The following is a 19,534-nucleotide window of genomic DNA, read 5'->3' as shown; positions in this document are numbered from 1 at the left end:
ACTCTATCCTATCGGATTTCTGTCCCAGAAGCTACCAAAAGTCTGAATGAGAATCATTCAAATCTACATGCTCGTGGTTTCCTATCGCCCTTACTTAAATACAATTTTCCAGAAAGCATTTACGCAGAATCTTCGGCCATCTGTTAATAAGTGTTTCTACATTTTGCCTACAATATATACTGTTTGATCTTACTTCTTACGGTTTAAGCATGTAGCAATGGAAAGTGTCTTAGTTTTCCCCATACACAATGGAATTGATAAAGCTAGGCCTGTCGTTAACGTTTTTTTTTCATCCTGGCTAGTATCCCTGTGTGTACTGACTATCCTATCCTGCCGCATAGGAAAAGCAAAAGCCACAGAGAGCTAGAACTCTTACCAAATAGAGTTATGGACGGCCCAATAGGCGAGTAATTGTGTGTGGTTTTAAAGAAAATTTAAACGTTTGGTTAAGTCATATGAACAATGGTGATGGAAATGTCGAATTCTCACAGCTTACACTCTTTTTCGAGCCAGCTTCCAAAGTAAACAGTATTATTCAATGCTCGTGAGATGTTTTTCCACAGCTGTCTTTTTTTTTGTTGCTGTTGATAACAATATGATAAGAATGGATTAAAAAAAAAGGATTCAAGATCCACAGAAAATAGCTAACAAGCTTTCAGCACTATAACGATAACATTATAGTAATATATAATCAACGTTAGAACATCTTTGTGTGTAGTATGTATACAAGCATCAGTGAAATAACAATTCCAAGCTGTCCAATTAGATATATTTTTTTAAATATTGAACTCTTTCCTATCGGATTTCTGTCCCAGAAGCTACCAAAAGCTTGTATGGGAATCATTTGAATCTACAGGCTCGTGCTGGTTTCCTATCGCCCTTACTTTGAGCCCTTTATCCTGATCGTACATTTTTGATCCCTTTTGTAAACTATTAAGAATTTATTAAGCTTTTCCCAAAATTTTATACAAAACTACCATATGTTCTAGAAACTGCACCGGATCGTCTGGTCCCATGCATATCCCCTGGTTTTTTGTTTTGTCTGTGCAATATTTATCATTCGCAATCACGGTGTAGAACAACAAAATCGCAACGAGTTTATCTCCCCCCCCTCACCTCACCGCCCGTTCCGCCGTCTCCTAAATCTCACGGTGATCAAGTAGTAGCTCCAGGTTGCGCGCGCTCAATGATGGATGATGCTGCTGCTACTGCGTCCGCCTGCTCTGCTGTACGTCGTGTCCCTATACTGTCCAATCGGCTGAGCCTCAATCTCTCAACCCCACCAGCACCATCACCCCCCGTCGTAGTTGACCTTGCGCGCGCACATACGTCGCCAAGCAGCGACGGCAGCATGTGTGTGTGTGCGTGCGTGTGTTGTGCACCACCCCCTTGACAACGGCTACCTCGATGGAGGGGGTGCGCTGACCAAGTGACCGCGGACGGCGGAACCAAACAAAACAACAGCACACAGGAAGCGCTGTTTACCCCATCGGCGCAACGATTTGTGCATGTAATTGTACAAATCACACGGTGGCGGAGGAGCAGAGATATGCAAATCTGAAAAAAAGTATTGGAAAACAACTCACACACACACACACACACACACACACATGCTGAGATGTTGGGGCGCGATCATTGGTGATCGGAATTATTATTGGCGAGCACAGATCGGTACAGCGGGAACCGATCAAAAGGAAGGAAGGTCTTACGGGCACGATTATAATCGACTGTCTGGGTCTGTGTTTGTCGTGATCGATCACACGGTCTGCTTGGCGGCGTGACCCAGTGGCGCGCCGTTGCGAATGCCTTGTGCGCGAAATGTGTGAATTAGTTGTTCGCACAAAAAAAGGTTACATTTATTACCCCTTCTCAAGAAAGATGAAAAGTTTTTGGCAGCAAATCGTTCGTTTTGTATGAAAGGTTTGGTGGTAAAAAGTTTCAACAACATGATGCACCCTACACGAAATGTGACCTTCGTCGCTGGCATCTGGGAGTTTTGCTCGATGGGGGGAGAAAGGCATGTATTTTCCGAAGCCGTCGAAGTAGTATCGTTGCTTTATATCAGCACCGTGGGATCTGCTTTTCGTCGAGCGGCAGGCGGGGGAAAGCAAGATGGAGAGCAAGATATTTGTACAAGGGCTGCACACAACGCTTCGCAAACTAATCATACAGGCGGGAGCTGTGGGTGGTATCAAGATTGCAATTTTTGCGCGATGTCGTCGTTACGGTGCACAGACGAGACACAGAACGGAAAGGTTGCGTGCCGCCGCCGCCGCCGCCGCCGCCTCCGTCTAGAAAGTGAGCAAATGTTGAAAATGTTTGATCAAGTGCAACAGTAATGTGATACGAACGGGGTGAATATGATACCGGAACTGTGCTTTGGTTTCGACCAGAGTGATTTGGACCAAGAATTCGCTGTGGCAAATCATGTTTTACTCTGGTTGATGAATTAATCAAATTATTGATGAATTTCACTTATTCGTACAGACCCACAATTTGGTGGATTCGTATTATCTCATTTTCTTTGTTATATTGGTTGTGTTCTATTTAATGTTTTTAAAATAGCTGCCCAGTTAGACTAAAACAGCGTACAAAACTGTTGTTCAAATTCGGAGTTATAATCTTAAATTCAAAGATTCATTATTCTGATCATCCTATTAAAGCCGTTGTTGCTGAACTTTACCTGGAAGATGTCAATTTTGGAAGATTCAGACACCAATTCTTGCCATAATTACTTAGCATTTGCCTCTTGTATGAACTCTTGAGTACTTGTAGCCACGTTATCAACAGTAATAGTCAATAACGTATCAACTTTTATCAATTTTTTGGAAATATACCTGTACAAAATAATTCTATTTTTACTAACCGATATAACCCTCTAAATCCCAATTCTGCCTTTAGACGAGCATCTTAAAAATCGATACAAAATGAGTAAAACATGATATTCCCATCTAGAAGCTACTTCGTAACACCCGCATCTACCTTCCATATAAATACCTTGATTCTTTGTTTATTCCCATCTGCCCTATGCGACAGAACAATGTTGTACAAAAAGGGTTAGTGATGTCATGTGAATGTCACCGAACAATATAGCTCAGAAAGTTCTTTCTACGCAAATAAAAGTCGCTAGATGGCAGAACTAATACCACACGATCGCGCTAATTGATAGCCAGACGACGAACCTGAGTTGTGAAACATTTCTCACCTTTACAGATTGAATCAAATCTGTAAATGCTTTAAAGTAAATCTTTAAATGGTAGCGACATCTTCTTGTAGTTGGGCAAGCGTTACCTACCATTCTAGTGCTAATGCACCTACCCATGCGAACGTTCTGCATAATTTAAGTTTTAGCATGGTAGTACCGGAAGCGAAGAACAAAGGTTGCGTGTAGAACAAACAGTTAGCTACTTAGCACGCTTTGTGAAACCTTCGAGTGGAGAAATATAGAAGAATGATACTCTTTTCGTCGTGCCACGTAACAGCACGAAAAAGCATTGCCCGTTCTATATTTTTAAACTATCTTTTCCGAAAGGACTCCGTCCGTGCCTGATGAGATCATCAAGCTTTGCGTTGATGTGTGTCTGTATTGTGTGAGAGACAATTTGCTCAACAAACTGCTGTTGTGAGTTGGAGAAGCTTGCGGTGGAATCGCAACCGACGAGATGCGGCCACCGTGCCGCACCGATGGGGAACGATGACGTGTTACGACTTGCTGGCGACATTTCACCGAGAACACGGCGAATCTTGGTTCTTGGGTTTTATGGCCCATTCTCGTCTATCGTAACAATCGGGCGCTGATAAGCGTGCTCACTTAAGCACCCGGCTTGATATAGCTGTCGAAGGTTTAAGGTTTGTTTTTAGTGCAGCATAAATGTGGCTGTTTCGACAGGGCCACGATAGTAGTAGCAGCCAGAGACGATTAGAAGTTTTTAGTTCTAACAGTAACATAAAGACTTGCTTTAATCGTATCACGTAAAAGCTGTTTGCAATCATTTTCTTGCCAAATTGAATAGAAAACCAATGTATAGAATATTTGTATGGAAAAGGCACATCACTGCTAGATTACACAAGATCCACTTAGCCCGGAGCTATTGAAACATTGCAAATAAAAGCTAAATAGAATCTCCCCGAGCATGATTAATGTAAACGGCTTAAATGCAGGATAAGCTGTGTCTGCTCTGCCTTTCGCCTTATCTGCAGCGTGCCCACCAGAGCGGTGGAGTAATCCTTTTCGTATCTCTGATCTTCTCTGGCGGGGTGAAGGTGAAGCAAATCGGATTCAACTTTTCTCCCGTCCCATCAGCTTTTGGGTCGTCTATTTTCGGTTTCGGAAGAAGGTTCCGGATAGAGCAAGGTTGATTCGTTCGTACTTTTCTTTTCTCGTCCCAATTTCGCCAAACGGTAGTGAGCAAGCAAAAGGCATATGTTGTGTTTGCCCGCCTTACTGCCACTGGTACCATGTCCCATTCAGCGTTCGGTGCAACAGGGTGTACGAATGTGTACTTTCTCTGGTCTGGCGAACGTTTCGTAGTGTACATTTTCCGTGGGTGCTGTGGGACGACCCGCCCTGAACAATAATGGCTGGTGGGGCTGCTGTCGGGTGTGTGTGCTGGCAAACGATCAGATGGGTGGGACGGTTGGGGGAGAGGCTGTTACGGAGGGAAATTGAAAATCTTCCCACCTTGACCGGATCTGACCGGAATTCTTCGTGGGCGTCGCACGATGGGTCACTAGGTGGTCCAATGTAAACGTTAAAATATTGTATGAGAGTTAGTTTGTGCTACTAAGAGCTCGTATGAATGTCTGTGTAGTCCAGTGCAGTCTTTTGAATAATTTAAAATTGTGTTTTATTGGAGTTTGTTCATATTTGGAGCAGTTTTTAAGATCCTTTCAATTTGTGCGAGGAGAGAAAATGAAAATTTTGCAGAAGAATAACATAGAAACCGAATCGAATAATACAATCAGGCTTATTCTATTCTTGCAATCTCTAAGTTGAATTTTGCTAAGGTAGTCAGGTCTACTTTGGAACTAAACTATCTGGCTTCTAATTGAGGTTTCGAGATTTCCAAAGAATTGTGTCCAATAGGCGAGTGAAAACATCTAAGTCCGTCCTTCTAGGCATCAAAACCCTAGCGAGAAATGATTGAAAATCGATGTTTTGGCAGTTTTGCTGTAAAATATTTCGATTTTCATCTCCGAGAGTTGGTCTGGCTATCTAAATTCCTAGACTCCACTCTAAGGGAGTAAAACCTTTGAATGAGCCCGAATAACATTGACTGGTCTGTAAGTGAATAAAATGCTCGTATAAAATTTGCTTTCATTTAATCGCGAGAATATCGTTTTTTTCACAATTAAGGTCTATTTTCCAGTTCTGATCTGAGAAATTGATGTAACCATATTCACATACGCCTATGAGACTTGGGCAATGTCCTAGAAATTCTTTTAAAGTATAGTTGCGTTTGAGAGGAAGATATTCAGAAGGATTTTGTGTATGTCGTGTTGTCAGATGCTAGAATGGCGATTTGTACGCTGATTCACGTACAGCTAATTAAGATTCTTAGGCACCAATGGGCTGACCACGTAATACGTAGCCTTTAAAGGTATTTTAACAGTTCCCAACACTAACATCCTGTAGAAGAATAAGTATGAAAATGGTTGTAGAAAGCAATAAGTATGTAAGGTATTGGTTAGATCTCGAACAGGGCATACACTGTATGGTTCTATTCTGGACAACGAACAAGACACAAAAAACACATCTCGAAAGAATCAGTTTTAACAGTAATTTTATATATTCATATTCATTCTATTTGGTATATATCATATAGTTGTGTAAAAAAAAACATCGAAAATAAGTAATTGTTACCATTCCTCATAGTTATAATCTTTGTGAGTTCTGATGCGAAGAATGTTAGTTTCCAAAGTCAGCGAAAAGGTGACTAGAGCCCAACATATTACTTCGATACGCGTTCAATGTTCCCAACTTTCCCACTGTTTGCTTCGGTAACAGCTGCTTGTTTAGTGGTTCAATGCATTTTCTCCCTTCGCGTTGGAGTTTTTGTTTGTTTGTGTGATCCTATTTTTGCATGTCTCGTACAGTGCTCCAGTCCAACAGTCGGTTCACCGCTTTCCAGTGCCAATCCTTGTTTTACTAACAAAAGGTTGCTTGGTGATTTTCCCAACGCAACGCAACACAACCCACACAAACATACCGACACCGGCTATTTACCTGTTTGCCCGCTGCTGCAAAGCTTCCGTGTGCAAACGCAAAACTATCCTCTCATCTCCTGTCCGTCCTCCGAAGCACGTTTTTCAGTGACACAGCTTTAACTATCCTTTTGGTAAATGCAAAGCATACTTGCTCACAACAACGAAAGTGTACGACCTGCAGTGGGTGTTGGCCAACTATCATGTGTCTTGCGCCAGAGGTTCCTTCCTCTCGCTGCTGCTCGCTTCCTAGGGCGGGGCTGCTGCAAACCGGTACACACGACGGGAGCACGAAACATTGTGGCTGTCGTTTCGGGTGTTCGCTCGAAGCTTGCATTCATTTTCCAAGCCACAGCAGAAGGATGTGTTTGTTTGTGTTTGCCAACAAAAAAGTGTTTTGCCTTACTACATTTGCTCGCGATTCTTTCCCGGAAAAAAAGGCTCCCAAAAGAAAACACCAAATGCGCATACATTTCCGGGAAATTGTTATTAAAAATTAATTTGCTACTTCTCAAAAAAGAAGATGATGATGACGATGAAACGTCGACCAGTGCTGCTGGGGAAGTTTGCTGGTTGCCCGTTGCCTCGGCGGGTAATAAATGAAGGTAATTAAGGTTCACATCGACGAAGCGTGCAGCGTTGGGGTGGTATTAAAAATGTACCATATTTTCTACCGCGATGGGAGTCCAACCGGTGGGTTGCTACTGTGGCACGAAGAGGAGACTGTGGTTCTGTGCTCAAGGGAGCAGGCGCGGTATTTGCCATTAAAATGTGCAGCATCCCAGCGAGTGGGATGGGATGGGGTTGAAAAGTTAACGATGGATAATCAATCCAATTTCGAACTTTGGAGCCGGCTGGGAAGAGCCAATGGTCCCACCCAGTGGAAAAACTGTTTTTGGGGAAGTTGGGAGAGCGAACCAGGTGGTGGTAGGTGGTCATTCCATTGATGATATAATCCCCGCACTCCCGACCGATCGCACTGACAGTCGTGATGACGTGTGAAAGATGTTGCCGCTCACATGCAGCAGGGTAGTGACAGACCTTTGCCAGACCAATTATATTTGGCAGTAATTGTGGCAGCGGGTGGGAAATGAGTTTAAATGCCCTTGTGTGTTGGATTATTACGGCTGATCGAGTTATATGATGCAGGGAATGTGTGATAATTGAGCTATTTTGGGATTTTTTTGTAAGCATGTGAAGGGTTTACTGTCGTTCTGGTCACATGGACGAGTTTTTAATGGCTTTGATTGGAATTGGAAAGAGGAAAACCTTACCTTTTGATGTCTTTTTGTGCCATTTGTTTGCCAAAGAGGCAGGATTGAGTTTTTGTAGGAATTTTGGTAACGAAAATAGTGAATAGATATTTGTGATAAGAGCTGTTTGTGGCTCGAGTGAAGGGTTTAATTGGAGATCGTTCATATAAAAAAAGCTTTTAGCACACTCTAAGGCATTACCCTGTTAGACCATCAAACATGACATGCAAATAAACTTATACTCTGTCATCTGCTGCCATCTTGTGGAACTGTCATTCAATGCATCAGCACACCTCCAATGATGTTATACGAATTTAATATGATTTGCGGATATTAGATCGTTTTAAGGACATAATGATGATATGCGACAATTCATAATAAAGCTCATCCAGTCAACAATATCAACATGTTTTCTCGATCTACCACTACAAACGATCACTCTAGCCAGTATATGTATCGAAAAATATGTGTTGTCTGCCAAATATCTATTGTCCCGCTGCACAAACAAACATAATCTTACAGGGTTTTTCAGGAGTTCTCATAGCTGTGGGACACTTTATTGACTGCTTCTTACGTGTAATGAACTTAATGTAATAGAAATTGGACTCTATAGCACCCTTGTCGGAAAAAAAACTAAGAGGATTTTCCAAGTAGCCTCTCTAAAAAGGGTGGCATAGTGTCCAATTTCCATCATATGAAGTTCACTTCCTATAAGAAAGAGATAAGGAAGTGTCCCACAACTATGAGAACCCCTGGAAAACCCTGTAACATTCTGCATATTTCATAACATGGATGTCTGTTTAATATGGAGGTTCTGGAGAGAGACTTCAATTTATTAAAAAAATGGTTTGAAATCAACTTAAAAATTGGAAAAATAGTTCATGGCAGCTTACAAAGTTTCATGTGAATGTTTGGGTATCGAAAGGAAAAGGAACTGATTACTTCGAGGCTTTATTTGTTTAATCTTTGGTGTCTAATCTCCAATCTTTACATATGATCGTAACTGTGTATTGTTTGATGGTTGACAGAGCGCTGCCTAAGCATGTGCTCTATTGAACATTGGGCATGATAACCACGCACAAAACTGAGCTCCATTAGGTGCTATTGCTGACCACTTGTACCAAGGTAGCCTAAAGACGCCACGAACGCTGTCAGGCTGTCATGCTGTTGCGCCGATAAGGAAGGATTATTGATTTCCAGATTCAACCACCACAAAGCCGCCGGATTGGGGGAGTGCGAGGCTAAGTGAAGAATGTGTCGATTACAGCTCTAGCCTGCTGAGTGATGTATGTACCTATGCGAAGGCGGTGGCACGTTTTATTGGACCACTAATCACGTCAAGATGCTCACCCTTGACACCGCGCACAGCAAAGCCCAAGCCTTTTGCTAGCAAATCCCTAAACACCCCAATGCCGACCTTAAAACCCGGTTCGGTGACGTATTGTGACGCTTTGTAACAACTATGTACGAAATGTGCAAGGTGGGTGTGTGTGTGTGTTTGTGTCAACATACGAGCAAAGACAGAGAGAAATGGTTGAAGCAGTCTGCTGCATGCACCTCGTTATCTTATCGTATCTGTTGCTTCCCTCGCCGCGAACAGCGCCACCAGCTTTACGTTATCGTCGCTCGACTATGAAATCGATGCGAAATTAATTCTTTCAATAGCACGGTGCAGCCATGGCGTGTTGCCCACATTCGAACCGTTCCTCGGTGTATAGTACACACGGATGCTTCATGCTGCCACTGCGTCTCTTAGTGATGGGCAAAACGGCTCCGAAGCCGGAGCCGGCTCCGACCGGCTCCAGGCAATTTCGGAGCCGGCTCCGGAGCCGGCTCCGCTCCGACGGCTCCGGAGCCGGCTCCGCTCCGACGGCTCCGGAGCCGGCTCCGCTCTGACGGCTCCGGAGCCGGCTCCACTCCGACGGCTCCGGAGCCGGCTCCGCTCCGACGGCTCCGGAGCCGGCTCCGCTCCGACGGCTCCGGAGCCGGCTCCGCACCAACGGCTCCGCTCCAACGGCTCCGGAGCCGTTTTTAACACAAAGGACCAAAAAAACTTTTTCAATGAAGTTTCAATCGAGGTAATCCGTAAATTGCGGAGTAGGTCATGTTTAAAAGAATTTATCAAAAAAATATCGATTAGTTTTGAATATTGTTAAGAAAGACGAGACTAACGAATGCTACACAACGTCATGCATGCCAATACTGCAATCATATCGTGTGTTAGCTTCCACACGTGCGAGAATATATATTCATTTATGGAACGGAGGCGTGAGTGTAGAGCCGTTAGTCCGGAGCCGGCTACGGAGCCGTTAGTGCGGAGCCGTTGGTGCGGAGCCGGCTCCTGAGACGTAGGTGGGTGTGGGTGCGGAGTCGGCTCCGGAGCCGTCGGAGCAGAGCCGGCTCCGGAGCCGTTGGTGCGGAGCCGGCTCCGGAGCCGTTGGTGCGGAGCCGGCTCCGGAGCCGTCGGAGCGGAGCCGGCTCCGGAGCCGTCGGAGCGGAGCCGGCTCCGGGAAAAAGTCGGAGCCGGCTCCGGAGCCGTTAGTCCGGAGCCGGCTCCGGAGCCGTTGGTGCGCTCCGAACCGCCCATCACTAGCGTCTCTCACTGAAGGGGAAAGCTCGGATCGAATTACTGCTAGCTAGACGAGACACATAAACCCTCCTCCAGCATGTTTGCTATGGCGTGGTATGTGTGCGTGTGTCTCTCAAATGAACGGCAAGCGATTCATGAGCGTTTGCCTGACATCTGACACACCCGGTCCCGGTTTTGCCATCTCCTCCCCCCCTGGGCGTCGATGTTTGTTTGCCTTCGGGATAAGTTTTTGGCAAATGTTTGCTTCCGAAAGCGCACGGTTTTGGGTTGCGATTTGTGCGCGGTCGGTCTGGTCTTCGCCGGGGCTATCTAATCACGATCGTTTCGGGTTTTCTCGTTAACCCACCAACGGAAGGATGCGGGGATGGTGGTGGGTTTTGTTGCAAGGGTTTTCCGTACAGAGCTGCTTCACTGTGAAAATGGAGTATCTGGTCGTGACTGGGGAGTCCGTCGGGTGGGTGAAAGTATCGATTATTAGATAAACTGATACGGGAAAGGAGAATCAGATTGGGGTATGATAGCTCAACAGTTTTAGCCAGCCCTGGCAGCAGCAGTTTTGTGGCAGTAATCATGATGAGCATTGTCGTTGGAGTTGAGATTTAAAAAGACTTGCGAACGAACCTTTGATTGGGACATTGACGTTCTACCTTTGTGCATAACCGTCGCACGCCCGTGTGTGTGTGTGTGTTAGTGTTTGAAATTGAAGTGCTCTACCGAAGAGTACGAGGCAGCCCCTATACCCGGAAGGCAGCAACCTCTATTTTACTAGCGCTCTGCGTTGGACCGTTTCGGCAGGTCCCTGAAGTGATTAAATTGAAAATCCACCCCCATCCGCACGATCACGGGACCCTGGAAATCGGGAATGGGGAATCGGCTTGGTGCGCTGCTCGGTATTGAGAAGTCGCCCGGAAGTAGTGGTGGCGGCGATGGCGGTGGTGACGGCGGTTCGTCGAAGAATTACAATTTAATCGAATCAAGGGACCATAACCCTCCTACTCCCCGCCATGGCGGTCAATCGACGGTGGAGCAAGCGACCGTGTCTCCCGGGAGTCGTCTCCAGCGTGTGCGATCGTTTTTCCTTCCATCGGCCAGCAGCAGGCGCCGTGAAGGCAGCGAAGAGCCACCGTCGTTTGCTGGACGGTCGGGCAGCAGTAGGCGAAGGTTTCGATTTTACACTATCCGTCGTCGCACGACCGGGCAGCCACAGCAGCAGCAGCAACAGCCTTCGATTGTTAAGGATGCAGCATTTGATGTGGGAGATGGAGAAAAGGCGACTGGCGTGCTGGAAGGTGATGTGAACGAATCTTTACTACCCGCCGGACAGCAGAACGCCCAAAGAACCAGCCAGTGGATCCATCGTCTGCCACTGATGGATGAAAGGCCGAAGGAGGAGAAGAGCGGTGGCGAGCTGGTGGCGGTCGTGAAAGCTGCTGTGGTTGAACCAGCGGGCGAAACAAAGGTATGTTTTGGTGCTCCCTGTACTGAAAGGACACGGGGAAAATTGCTTCAAAATTCGTTATTTTGTGTTACTATTGTAAGAAGTCCAAAATACTTGGCTCAGAATCAGAGATCTCAGAGATCTTGGGTATCAAACTTGAGTGATATTAAGGACTTTTGATATGCTTTATTCTAAAGGTAGAAACAGAGAGGTCCAAGTGAAATTGCTGTTTTTTGTTAACTTAGATGGTGATTTTTCACTTGATTTTAACTAATTACTTAACATTAGTTTATTTGGTGTAAATTCTCGAAGCACACTTTCAAAATTGTGTTTAAAATAGGCATTAAAACCTCACAACCAAGTTTTATCCTTTCTGTGCTATAATCTTTACTAAAATGCGTACCGTACATACGTGTGTTTGTGCGCCACCATTGTTTTCATCCTTTTAACCGTGAAAGCCACTCAGCAAATGTTAAACAGTAGAGTGGTTCGTTTCGCCTCGGTCGGAAGCAGAGAGAGAGAGAGAGAGTGGAAGAAGCGTCGACGTGTTAAGAAAACTTTCATTTCCTTCATCTTTTCAAGTAACAAGTGGGTTGACCCTATACCCCGATGGAACTGCTGCTGGCACTGCTACAAAGGAGGCAAAGGAACTTTCGCTTCTCTTTGCTCTCTCTTTCTCTCTCTCTTTCCCTCACTCGGCTGTCTTTTCCACGCTGATGCAATTAATTATGATAGCTTCCTTTTCATTCAGCTTCCTTCGGGGCAAAATTCGGCGCTTGTTATCGTTTTTGGCCATTATTGTGCCTGGCAAGCCCACTCGGGGGGGAAGAAGTTTTCAATGTGATGTTGGTTTTTACTTCCTCCTGTTAGCGAGAAACTCGCTTTTCGTTTGTGTGTGTTTTCTTCTTCTACAAAAATGTAAGAAGAAGGCAAACACAAAAAAAAAAGAAAATCAAAAAGTTAGAAGGGGGTGTGCTCCATTTCTTGTGTTTGGTAAATAAAAGTGACGAAGTTGTCAAAGAACTTCCCATCTAATCCGATACCAGCTAACGATGTGATTTGTTGGTTAGGTAGGTGTTATCTTGTTAAAGTCAGAACAGAAAACTTTTCTTTTCAAGGCAATAATGTGCAGAAATGATTTCGCTTTTTTCAACGAATTGGCAAGATAACGAGTGACGCTCCGATGGTTGGTTGGTTATCTGAATGTTTTCTTCCTATGCAATTATACCAGCATCGCATGAGCAGTTTAAGGGCAGAGCTTCAAGGTTTTAGATTACCAGTATGCTGATTGAGGCGATAACCTGTTGTCGAAGATGACTCCAGTTACCTTTTCCTAGGCCCTTGTTCCACTGGGCATAATGTATACTATATGCTCCCTTTTCACAATTTGTTCCATTTTACACTCTATTTCATCACAGCGAATATTTTTGTCATGGTTCTGCTGGTGGAGTGGAGTGTAACCTGTTGCACGAGGCGCGTTTTTTACGCATTTTGTTTTTCCACCACCATCATCAGCAGCAGCAGTTCGTGTCTTTCCAACGCTCGGCATTGTTCGGAAAAGCTTATGACAAAACATGATGGCAATGCTTTCGACGATGCGAACACCGAAAAGCTCTCGCGAGCGAGCAGAGCTTTATCGCAAACAAGTGTTTTATAGCAGTACAGCGCTGTTCTTCAGTGGAAGATAGAACATCTGTAGAGCTGCGTTTAGGCGGTTTGGGAACGTATAAAATTTAAAATGCAGTGTTTTCACAGACGTTTCATCTTACTGTAGTTTTCATATGATCATTTCTTTTTTAAATATAGATAAAATAACTTCAGTTTTATGAAGCAACTACTTTCTGAAAAGTTGAAATTCTTGAATGGACCATTGGACCAGTTTTAAGCATTATTTTTTACACATTTAATATGTTTTTTACTTACTTGTGCAGTCATTTACAGGGTTTCCCACGATTTATTGGTCAATTCCCATGATTTTTTGGTGCGTTCCCACGATTTTTTGAACGTATCCCATAGATTTTTGGTTCGTTCCCATAATTTATTGTTTTTTTTCCGATTAGATATCAACACAATTGGACCAAAAGAATCTGGGAAACGGCCAAAAAATCGTGGGAACGCACCAAAAAATCATGGGAACTCACAATGGGGAAATTGATGGGATCCAACCAATAAATCGTGGGAAACCCTGTATATATTCATTTTCATGTTATCTCGACTTATGTAGCTTTCATTTAAATATTTTTGGAATTCTATTTTTGCCCTTTTTTTTAAATTCTACTTTCTTATTGGATCATATTATTTGTGTGCTTATTTTATCACAGTGCAAAACATAATACAAACCGTACACAGAGCACTGCCTTCGCCGTCAATCTTCCCCCATGGCGGGGGTGTGTAATGACGTCAATGATTTTTTTTTTGCATGCTCGTGTTGTAATATATTGCACCCACCCACCGCCGCCCAGAGTACGCGCGTTTGTATGTGTTTTGCAGGGCCGGAAAACCGATAGCAAACTCCCTGTACTATAAATTCGGTGGAAAAAGCAGTCCAGCAAGTGTCCTGAAGGTTTCGGTGCGCTGTCTCGTTCCGTTTCGCCGTTTGGCAACGTTCTGAAGGTCATCAACGCGGTACAACGAAAGGGCCAGCGTACGCAGACAAACGCACCACGGCTCGTTATAGCATGGTGTTTGTTGTGTTGTTCTATTACTGTACGAGCTTGCGTAGTTTGTATGTGTTCTGTGGGTGTATTTGTGTGGCCACTGTGGCCGGTGGCTTTGTGTAATGTTTTTGAAGGGCACGCGGGTTTGCAGGGAAGGCTCCATTTGCCGACATTGCACCAATACACCGAAGAGCGCATAGCTTGTGTATTCTTTACCGGAAGAGGAGGAGGAACGTCATAGAGGACCGTTTTTCCCATTCTCTGTCATTTGGGGAAGGGTGAAAACGGGAGGATTGAAAAGCTCCACCACTTGGCGACGCGTGGGAAAACACGGCGCGAAAGCATCGTTGTGTTGGTAATGTTTTGCTTCGATTTAACGACCAACCGTGCGGGTACGGGCCGCTCAGTTCAAACGAGTAATGAAATGAAAGCGCTTTCTCTTTCCCGTTTTGGCGTATAGGCCACAGTTCGGACGAAGGAGATCCGTATTCCGTTCATCTCCGCTCGCACAGATTTTCACACTGTCGGGATTCTTGATCACAACCACCACTTCATAGCTTTTTGCTCTCTCTCACTCTATTTTCCACACTCTTTCTCTTGCTCTCTCTCTCACACATGATGTATCGTTGTTGGGTTTTTGTTTGGTTTTCCACTGGGAAAATACTGTTCCACGAATCCTTGCGACGTACACAGCGACACGGCGAGGAGTCGGTCCCGCTTCATGGCTGGTGTGGCATTCCTGGCGGGAGTGTTGCAAATCAGCCGCGTCAGTACTCAAGTGGCGCTTTCAGTGAGCAGTTTGTGACACCCGCGTGTTGTACCCGTAGCGTGTGTTTGCAACGCGGTGGTGTGTTGAGCTTTTCCCATCGATAGGGTAGAAAAGGCAATTCGATGGCGACGAGCGTCTTTTGCCCCGTTCTCATTTGCCTAGTGGAACATTTCGTCCGAGTGTGTTTATGTGAGCGTGTTTGAGAAGACAAGGTGTTTCATCTATTACTTCAATAAGATCGTCACTTTGTGTGTGTGTGCTTCTGTTAATATTTTGTCTGTAGGATCAAATAGTGCGTGGCAGTGTGTAGTAAGCGTTTGTTCACGGCCGGAAGCTTTTGCTGGGAAATCGGAACATTCTTCTTACATTATTAAGCCTTTTTGGAAGGATTGCACAGAGCAGCTTTGCGTCTTTGTTATCTCGCAAGGGAGGATTTGGGGTTTCCGCATTGGTTTCCACTTCCCAGTTCCCAAAAGAACATCAAAATGTTGATGTTCTTATGTAAATGGAAAAACCATTAACGCAATCAAACATTTAAAAAAGATAATTAATGTAATGAACACTTTTACTCAATTTAATTCGTTAATATGGGTTAATTCTCTTATAAGATTTCTAGACGAACAAGTAAACAGTCGTAATATGCTAAATGTGACATCATGCTAGACTGTGTCTCCATTAAGATGTTACTTGTTTGTCTGCGGTCCGCTTTAGATCTCCTGGAACTCCTTAAAAGCATTCACGCTAACTACGTTCCAAGTAATATCGCTGCCGTTCTGGGAAAATGACTTCTTCAGCATTGCGACATGACCTACCTATTAGTCGTGGCTTTCTTTCTGCTTCTCCCGCTCCAAACAAGATTACGGTCAGGCTATTCAAATCCCGTGGCCAACATCGATCGTCGTACGCACTCAATATGGAGCACGGCTTGGGGGCCATAACACGTCTCAGCTGTTCCACGGTTCCACGCTCTGTGTTTTTTCCCACGGTTTCCCCTGGATCTTACGTACATGTATCGACCAGCCTTGCTTGCTTGGAGGAGCCCCGTTTTGAAGTCCACTCCTTCCACTCTGGAGTAGGTCAAGCAGCAGCAATGATTTCCATCTCGGACGACAATCGGACTGAATTGATTTGCCGCACACAGGGGGGCGGAGGGCGATTGTGACGCATGGGGTTCGCCTGTTCACACGCCGCGGCCTGGTGTGTCGCGGTAAAATGGTATGTAAACGGCTTCCCCTTCCACCCTCTCCACAAACACCGGGACATCACCCTGTTGCCTGTGTTTATATCGACGTCACCACTAATAACGTGTCACCCCGCTTTTTGATTTCGTCATCATCGGATCCTGGCTGGCTCGATTATCCTGGCGTTATGGTGGCTTTATGGTAATTAATCACTCGGTACCACGCCCTTCCGCAAGTCACCAAAACCCGCGTTGTGACATTTTCCAACTCGATACTTAGCGTGGCGGCAGGATTTCGGGCACATGCCAGGTGCGATGGCCGCTTTATTATGGGTGGGGTGGGGTATGGGAGACAAAAATAAAACCACCTCCAAAAGTATGACTTTTGGAAGGCGAAAGTAGGTGTCGGTTGCGAGTGTTTTTTTTTCTCTTGTTCGTTGTGAGTTCTTTCTTTCTTTGCTGGTTTCTTGCACCGTCGGGTGACACAATTAATTTATGATGTTGCGTTCTTTGACGCACGACGCGCGTTTGTGTGGATTTCATTGGATTTTGGTTTTCGTCATTCGTGATGATGTAAATGGTATGGTTCTGGGTGTTTTTTGGAGGTTTTATTGAAGCTCAAATGCATAGGCAAAAAACTGAAAACAAGAAAAGTATGCTTAGTTTTTAGTTTTGCAATGAATTATCTCCATCTTGCTCGAGAGTTAGTAAGAATACTAAGTTTTGTGGCCTTCATAAATTTGATATTTGACTCTTCTAGTTTAATATCCATGACTGTTAAAATAATTTGTTAACACTTTATTGGATTGTCTATAAAATCTGCAAAAAATATCTAATAAAGTGCTTAACGGATGTACTAAAGACGGGCTATTTCGCTATGAAACATACCAACAATGAATAGTTTTACGATTTCTGCTTGTTTTTTTCATATGGCGATATTTGATATTTGCCGTCTGAAATTACACCTGTTTCCAGCTACGTTCGAATCGCAAACCGCCTGCTTCGAATCGCTTGCCACTACGATCGAATGCGTGCATCCCCAGTTGAATCGCGTGCCAGTACGGTTGAATCGCGTTCCACTATGGTCGAATCATATGCCACTACGATCGAATCGCGTGCCGCTACCATTGGATTTCTGAAAGCAAGAGCATAGTAAACTGTTTGTTTGCGTTGGAAAGCTGTTTCTTTCTTCGCCGACGGCATTTCGTTTGTAAAATACTAATAAAAGGGAATTATTCTTTGATTATAGGCAAACCCCACGAATATTGGTTGAAACCATGGATTTTACCATCAAAAACGAACACCGAATTTTAGTTGAAAACAAGGATTTTACCATCAACAAGGGACCACGATATTCGTTGATAACAAGGAATTTACGTGTAATCAGTGAATAATTACCTTTTATTAGAATTTGACAAACGAATTGCCATTGGCGACGAAAGAAGCAGCTTTCAAACGCAAACAAACAGTTTGCTATGCCCTACCTTTCAGAAATCCAATGGTAGCGGCACACGATTCGATCGTAGCGGCACACGATTCGACCGTAGTGGAACGCGATTCAACCATGGTTGCACGCATTCGATCGTAGTAGCATGCGATTCGAAGCAGGCGGTTTGCGATTCGATGCAAATGGCACGAGACTCGAACGTAGATGGAAACAGGTGTATTTGAATGCTCAATATTAAACTCCGCTCGGATGGTCCAGGACTCGTGTCCGTAGAGGACCACGGGGCGAATCAATGCGCGATGTATTTGACATTTCGTGCGGGCTTGAAGTCTTCTGGATCTCAGCAGTCGGTGAGGCACCATAGTATGCACAATTCCCCTGAACAATGCGTCTCCGGATTTCGGATTTCGCTGATGTTCTCCGAAGTAGCGACCGTCCCGAGATATCAAAACTCATTTACTACCTCGAGATTGTCGCGCGTCAACTAATGCACTGCTTCCCAGATGGTTTGAATCTTCGGCAAGCAAGTACTTCGTCTTCGTCGCATTGATGCTCAATCCAATTCTTGCTGCTTCGCGTTTGAGTCGGGTGTACGCCTATCACACCTTCGCTGTTGTCCTGCCGATGATGTCGATGTCATCCGTGAAGCCAAGAAATTGGAGAGATCGGTAGAGGATCGTGCCACGGATGTCGTGGTCTAGCCCCGCGCTTCGAATGACACCTTCCAGGGCGATGTTGAAGAATAGGTAGGAGAGTCCGTTACCTTGCCTCAGTCCCCTGTGAGATTTGAAAGATTCCGACGTCAAGTTCGACACTCTCACCTTGCACTGCACCCCGTTCATGGTGGCCTCTAAAAGCTGGATCAACTTCCCAGGGAAGTGGTACCGCTGCATGATGGTCCTTAGCTCCTTCTGGTCTATGGTGTCGTAGGCCGTCTTAAAGTCGATGAACAGGTGGTGCGTTGGGATCTGGCGCTCTCGGCACTTCTGGAGAATCTGCCGTAGAGTGATAATTTAGTCATTGGTGGATTTGCCTCCAACAAACCCAGCTGCCGACAAAATGTCTTGCTACACATTGGGCGCAAGTCTGCAGAACAGGATCTGGGACAGGATCTTGTAGGCGGCATTCTGGACTGTGATGGCTCGGAAATTCGAGTAATCCAGCCTGTCCAGCCATTATACCAGTTAACGAAGGTATAATTGCGATATGTACTGTAGTACATATACTCTCGAAATAATATTCAAGAACTGTTCGAAACTATGCTTTAAAAGGTAGTGAAAATATAATTTTACAATGTTTTCAATGTAAAAAATAAAAATAAAACGATTTTAAGGTACAAAATGATCCAACTTCAATAATGGTAGAGCGCCACTGTTTATTAAATTGATTAATGTTTCGCCGAAATGGACCTCAGGTTTCTGACTTAATATGTATAAACTCCCCCTCTATAACAGATGGCCAACCTGCGTCTCGAGAAGAGGTCAGCCAATTTCTCCAAGCCATAAAAAGGGAGCGGGGAATGATTAAATTTACTTTGTGTTGCGCAAGTGCACAGTTTATCTAATTACATGCTCCGCGGTTTTCTTACTCCTTCACCGCTGCAAAGCTCGTGGGATGTAAATTGGACATTTCCATTTTTTACCACCCCGTGGCCAAAAGGCAACGAGATTAAAAGTGAGTTCGAGCACAAAATTTACATCGCCAGATGTGTTTTGTTCGCTTTTTTCTCTTTCTTCTTGTCAAACTGTTCATAGAAGCTGTGTTTTTATTTCCATTAAACAGAATGTTAATATAATATGAAACACTTGAATTTGAATTTGAGCAATTTCTGTCCAGTTTCATGTTGCACTGAAAAGATCGCTAACGCGTGTGTATGCCAGTTCTATGAATTCTTTAGATTCTCGGAATGGGATGAATCTGAGCTAACTTGAAAGGTATAGCTAACTGACACTCTATTTGCCCACTCGCGCTCGCACTCTACTCCACACCCCGGGTG

The 19,534-nt window shown here is 44.5% G+C and overlaps 1 protein-coding gene across 2 annotated transcripts in view; it reads left to right on the top strand.

The window, feature by feature from the left end:
- LOC120947380 (cAMP-dependent protein kinase type I regulatory subunit) overlaps positions 1 to 19,534 on the top strand; it is a 53,488-nt gene that overhangs the window by 1,658 nt on the left and 32,296 nt on the right. The window contains exon 1 of one of the 2 annotated variants that reach the window (XM_049607047.1): positions 10,969 to 11,506. The exons of the other annotated variant lie outside the window; for it this stretch is intronic. Coding sequence (XP_049463004.1) covers positions 11,417 to 11,506 — 90 coding nt within the window. The 5' untranslated portion in view covers positions 10,969 to 11,416. Of the gene's footprint in view, positions 1 to 10,968; positions 11,507 to 19,534 lie in introns of those variants that run through there. 2 annotated transcript variants of the gene reach the window in all.

Source organism: Anopheles coluzzii, chromosome 2 (assembly GCF_943734685.1).
Source record: "Anopheles coluzzii chromosome 2, AcolN3, whole genome shotgun sequence".
Classification (NCBI taxonomy): domain Eukaryota; kingdom Metazoa; phylum Arthropoda; class Insecta; order Diptera; family Culicidae; genus Anopheles; species Anopheles coluzzii.
Note: the sequence above shows the minus strand (reverse complement) of the source record. Positions and strands in the feature narration are given on the sequence as shown.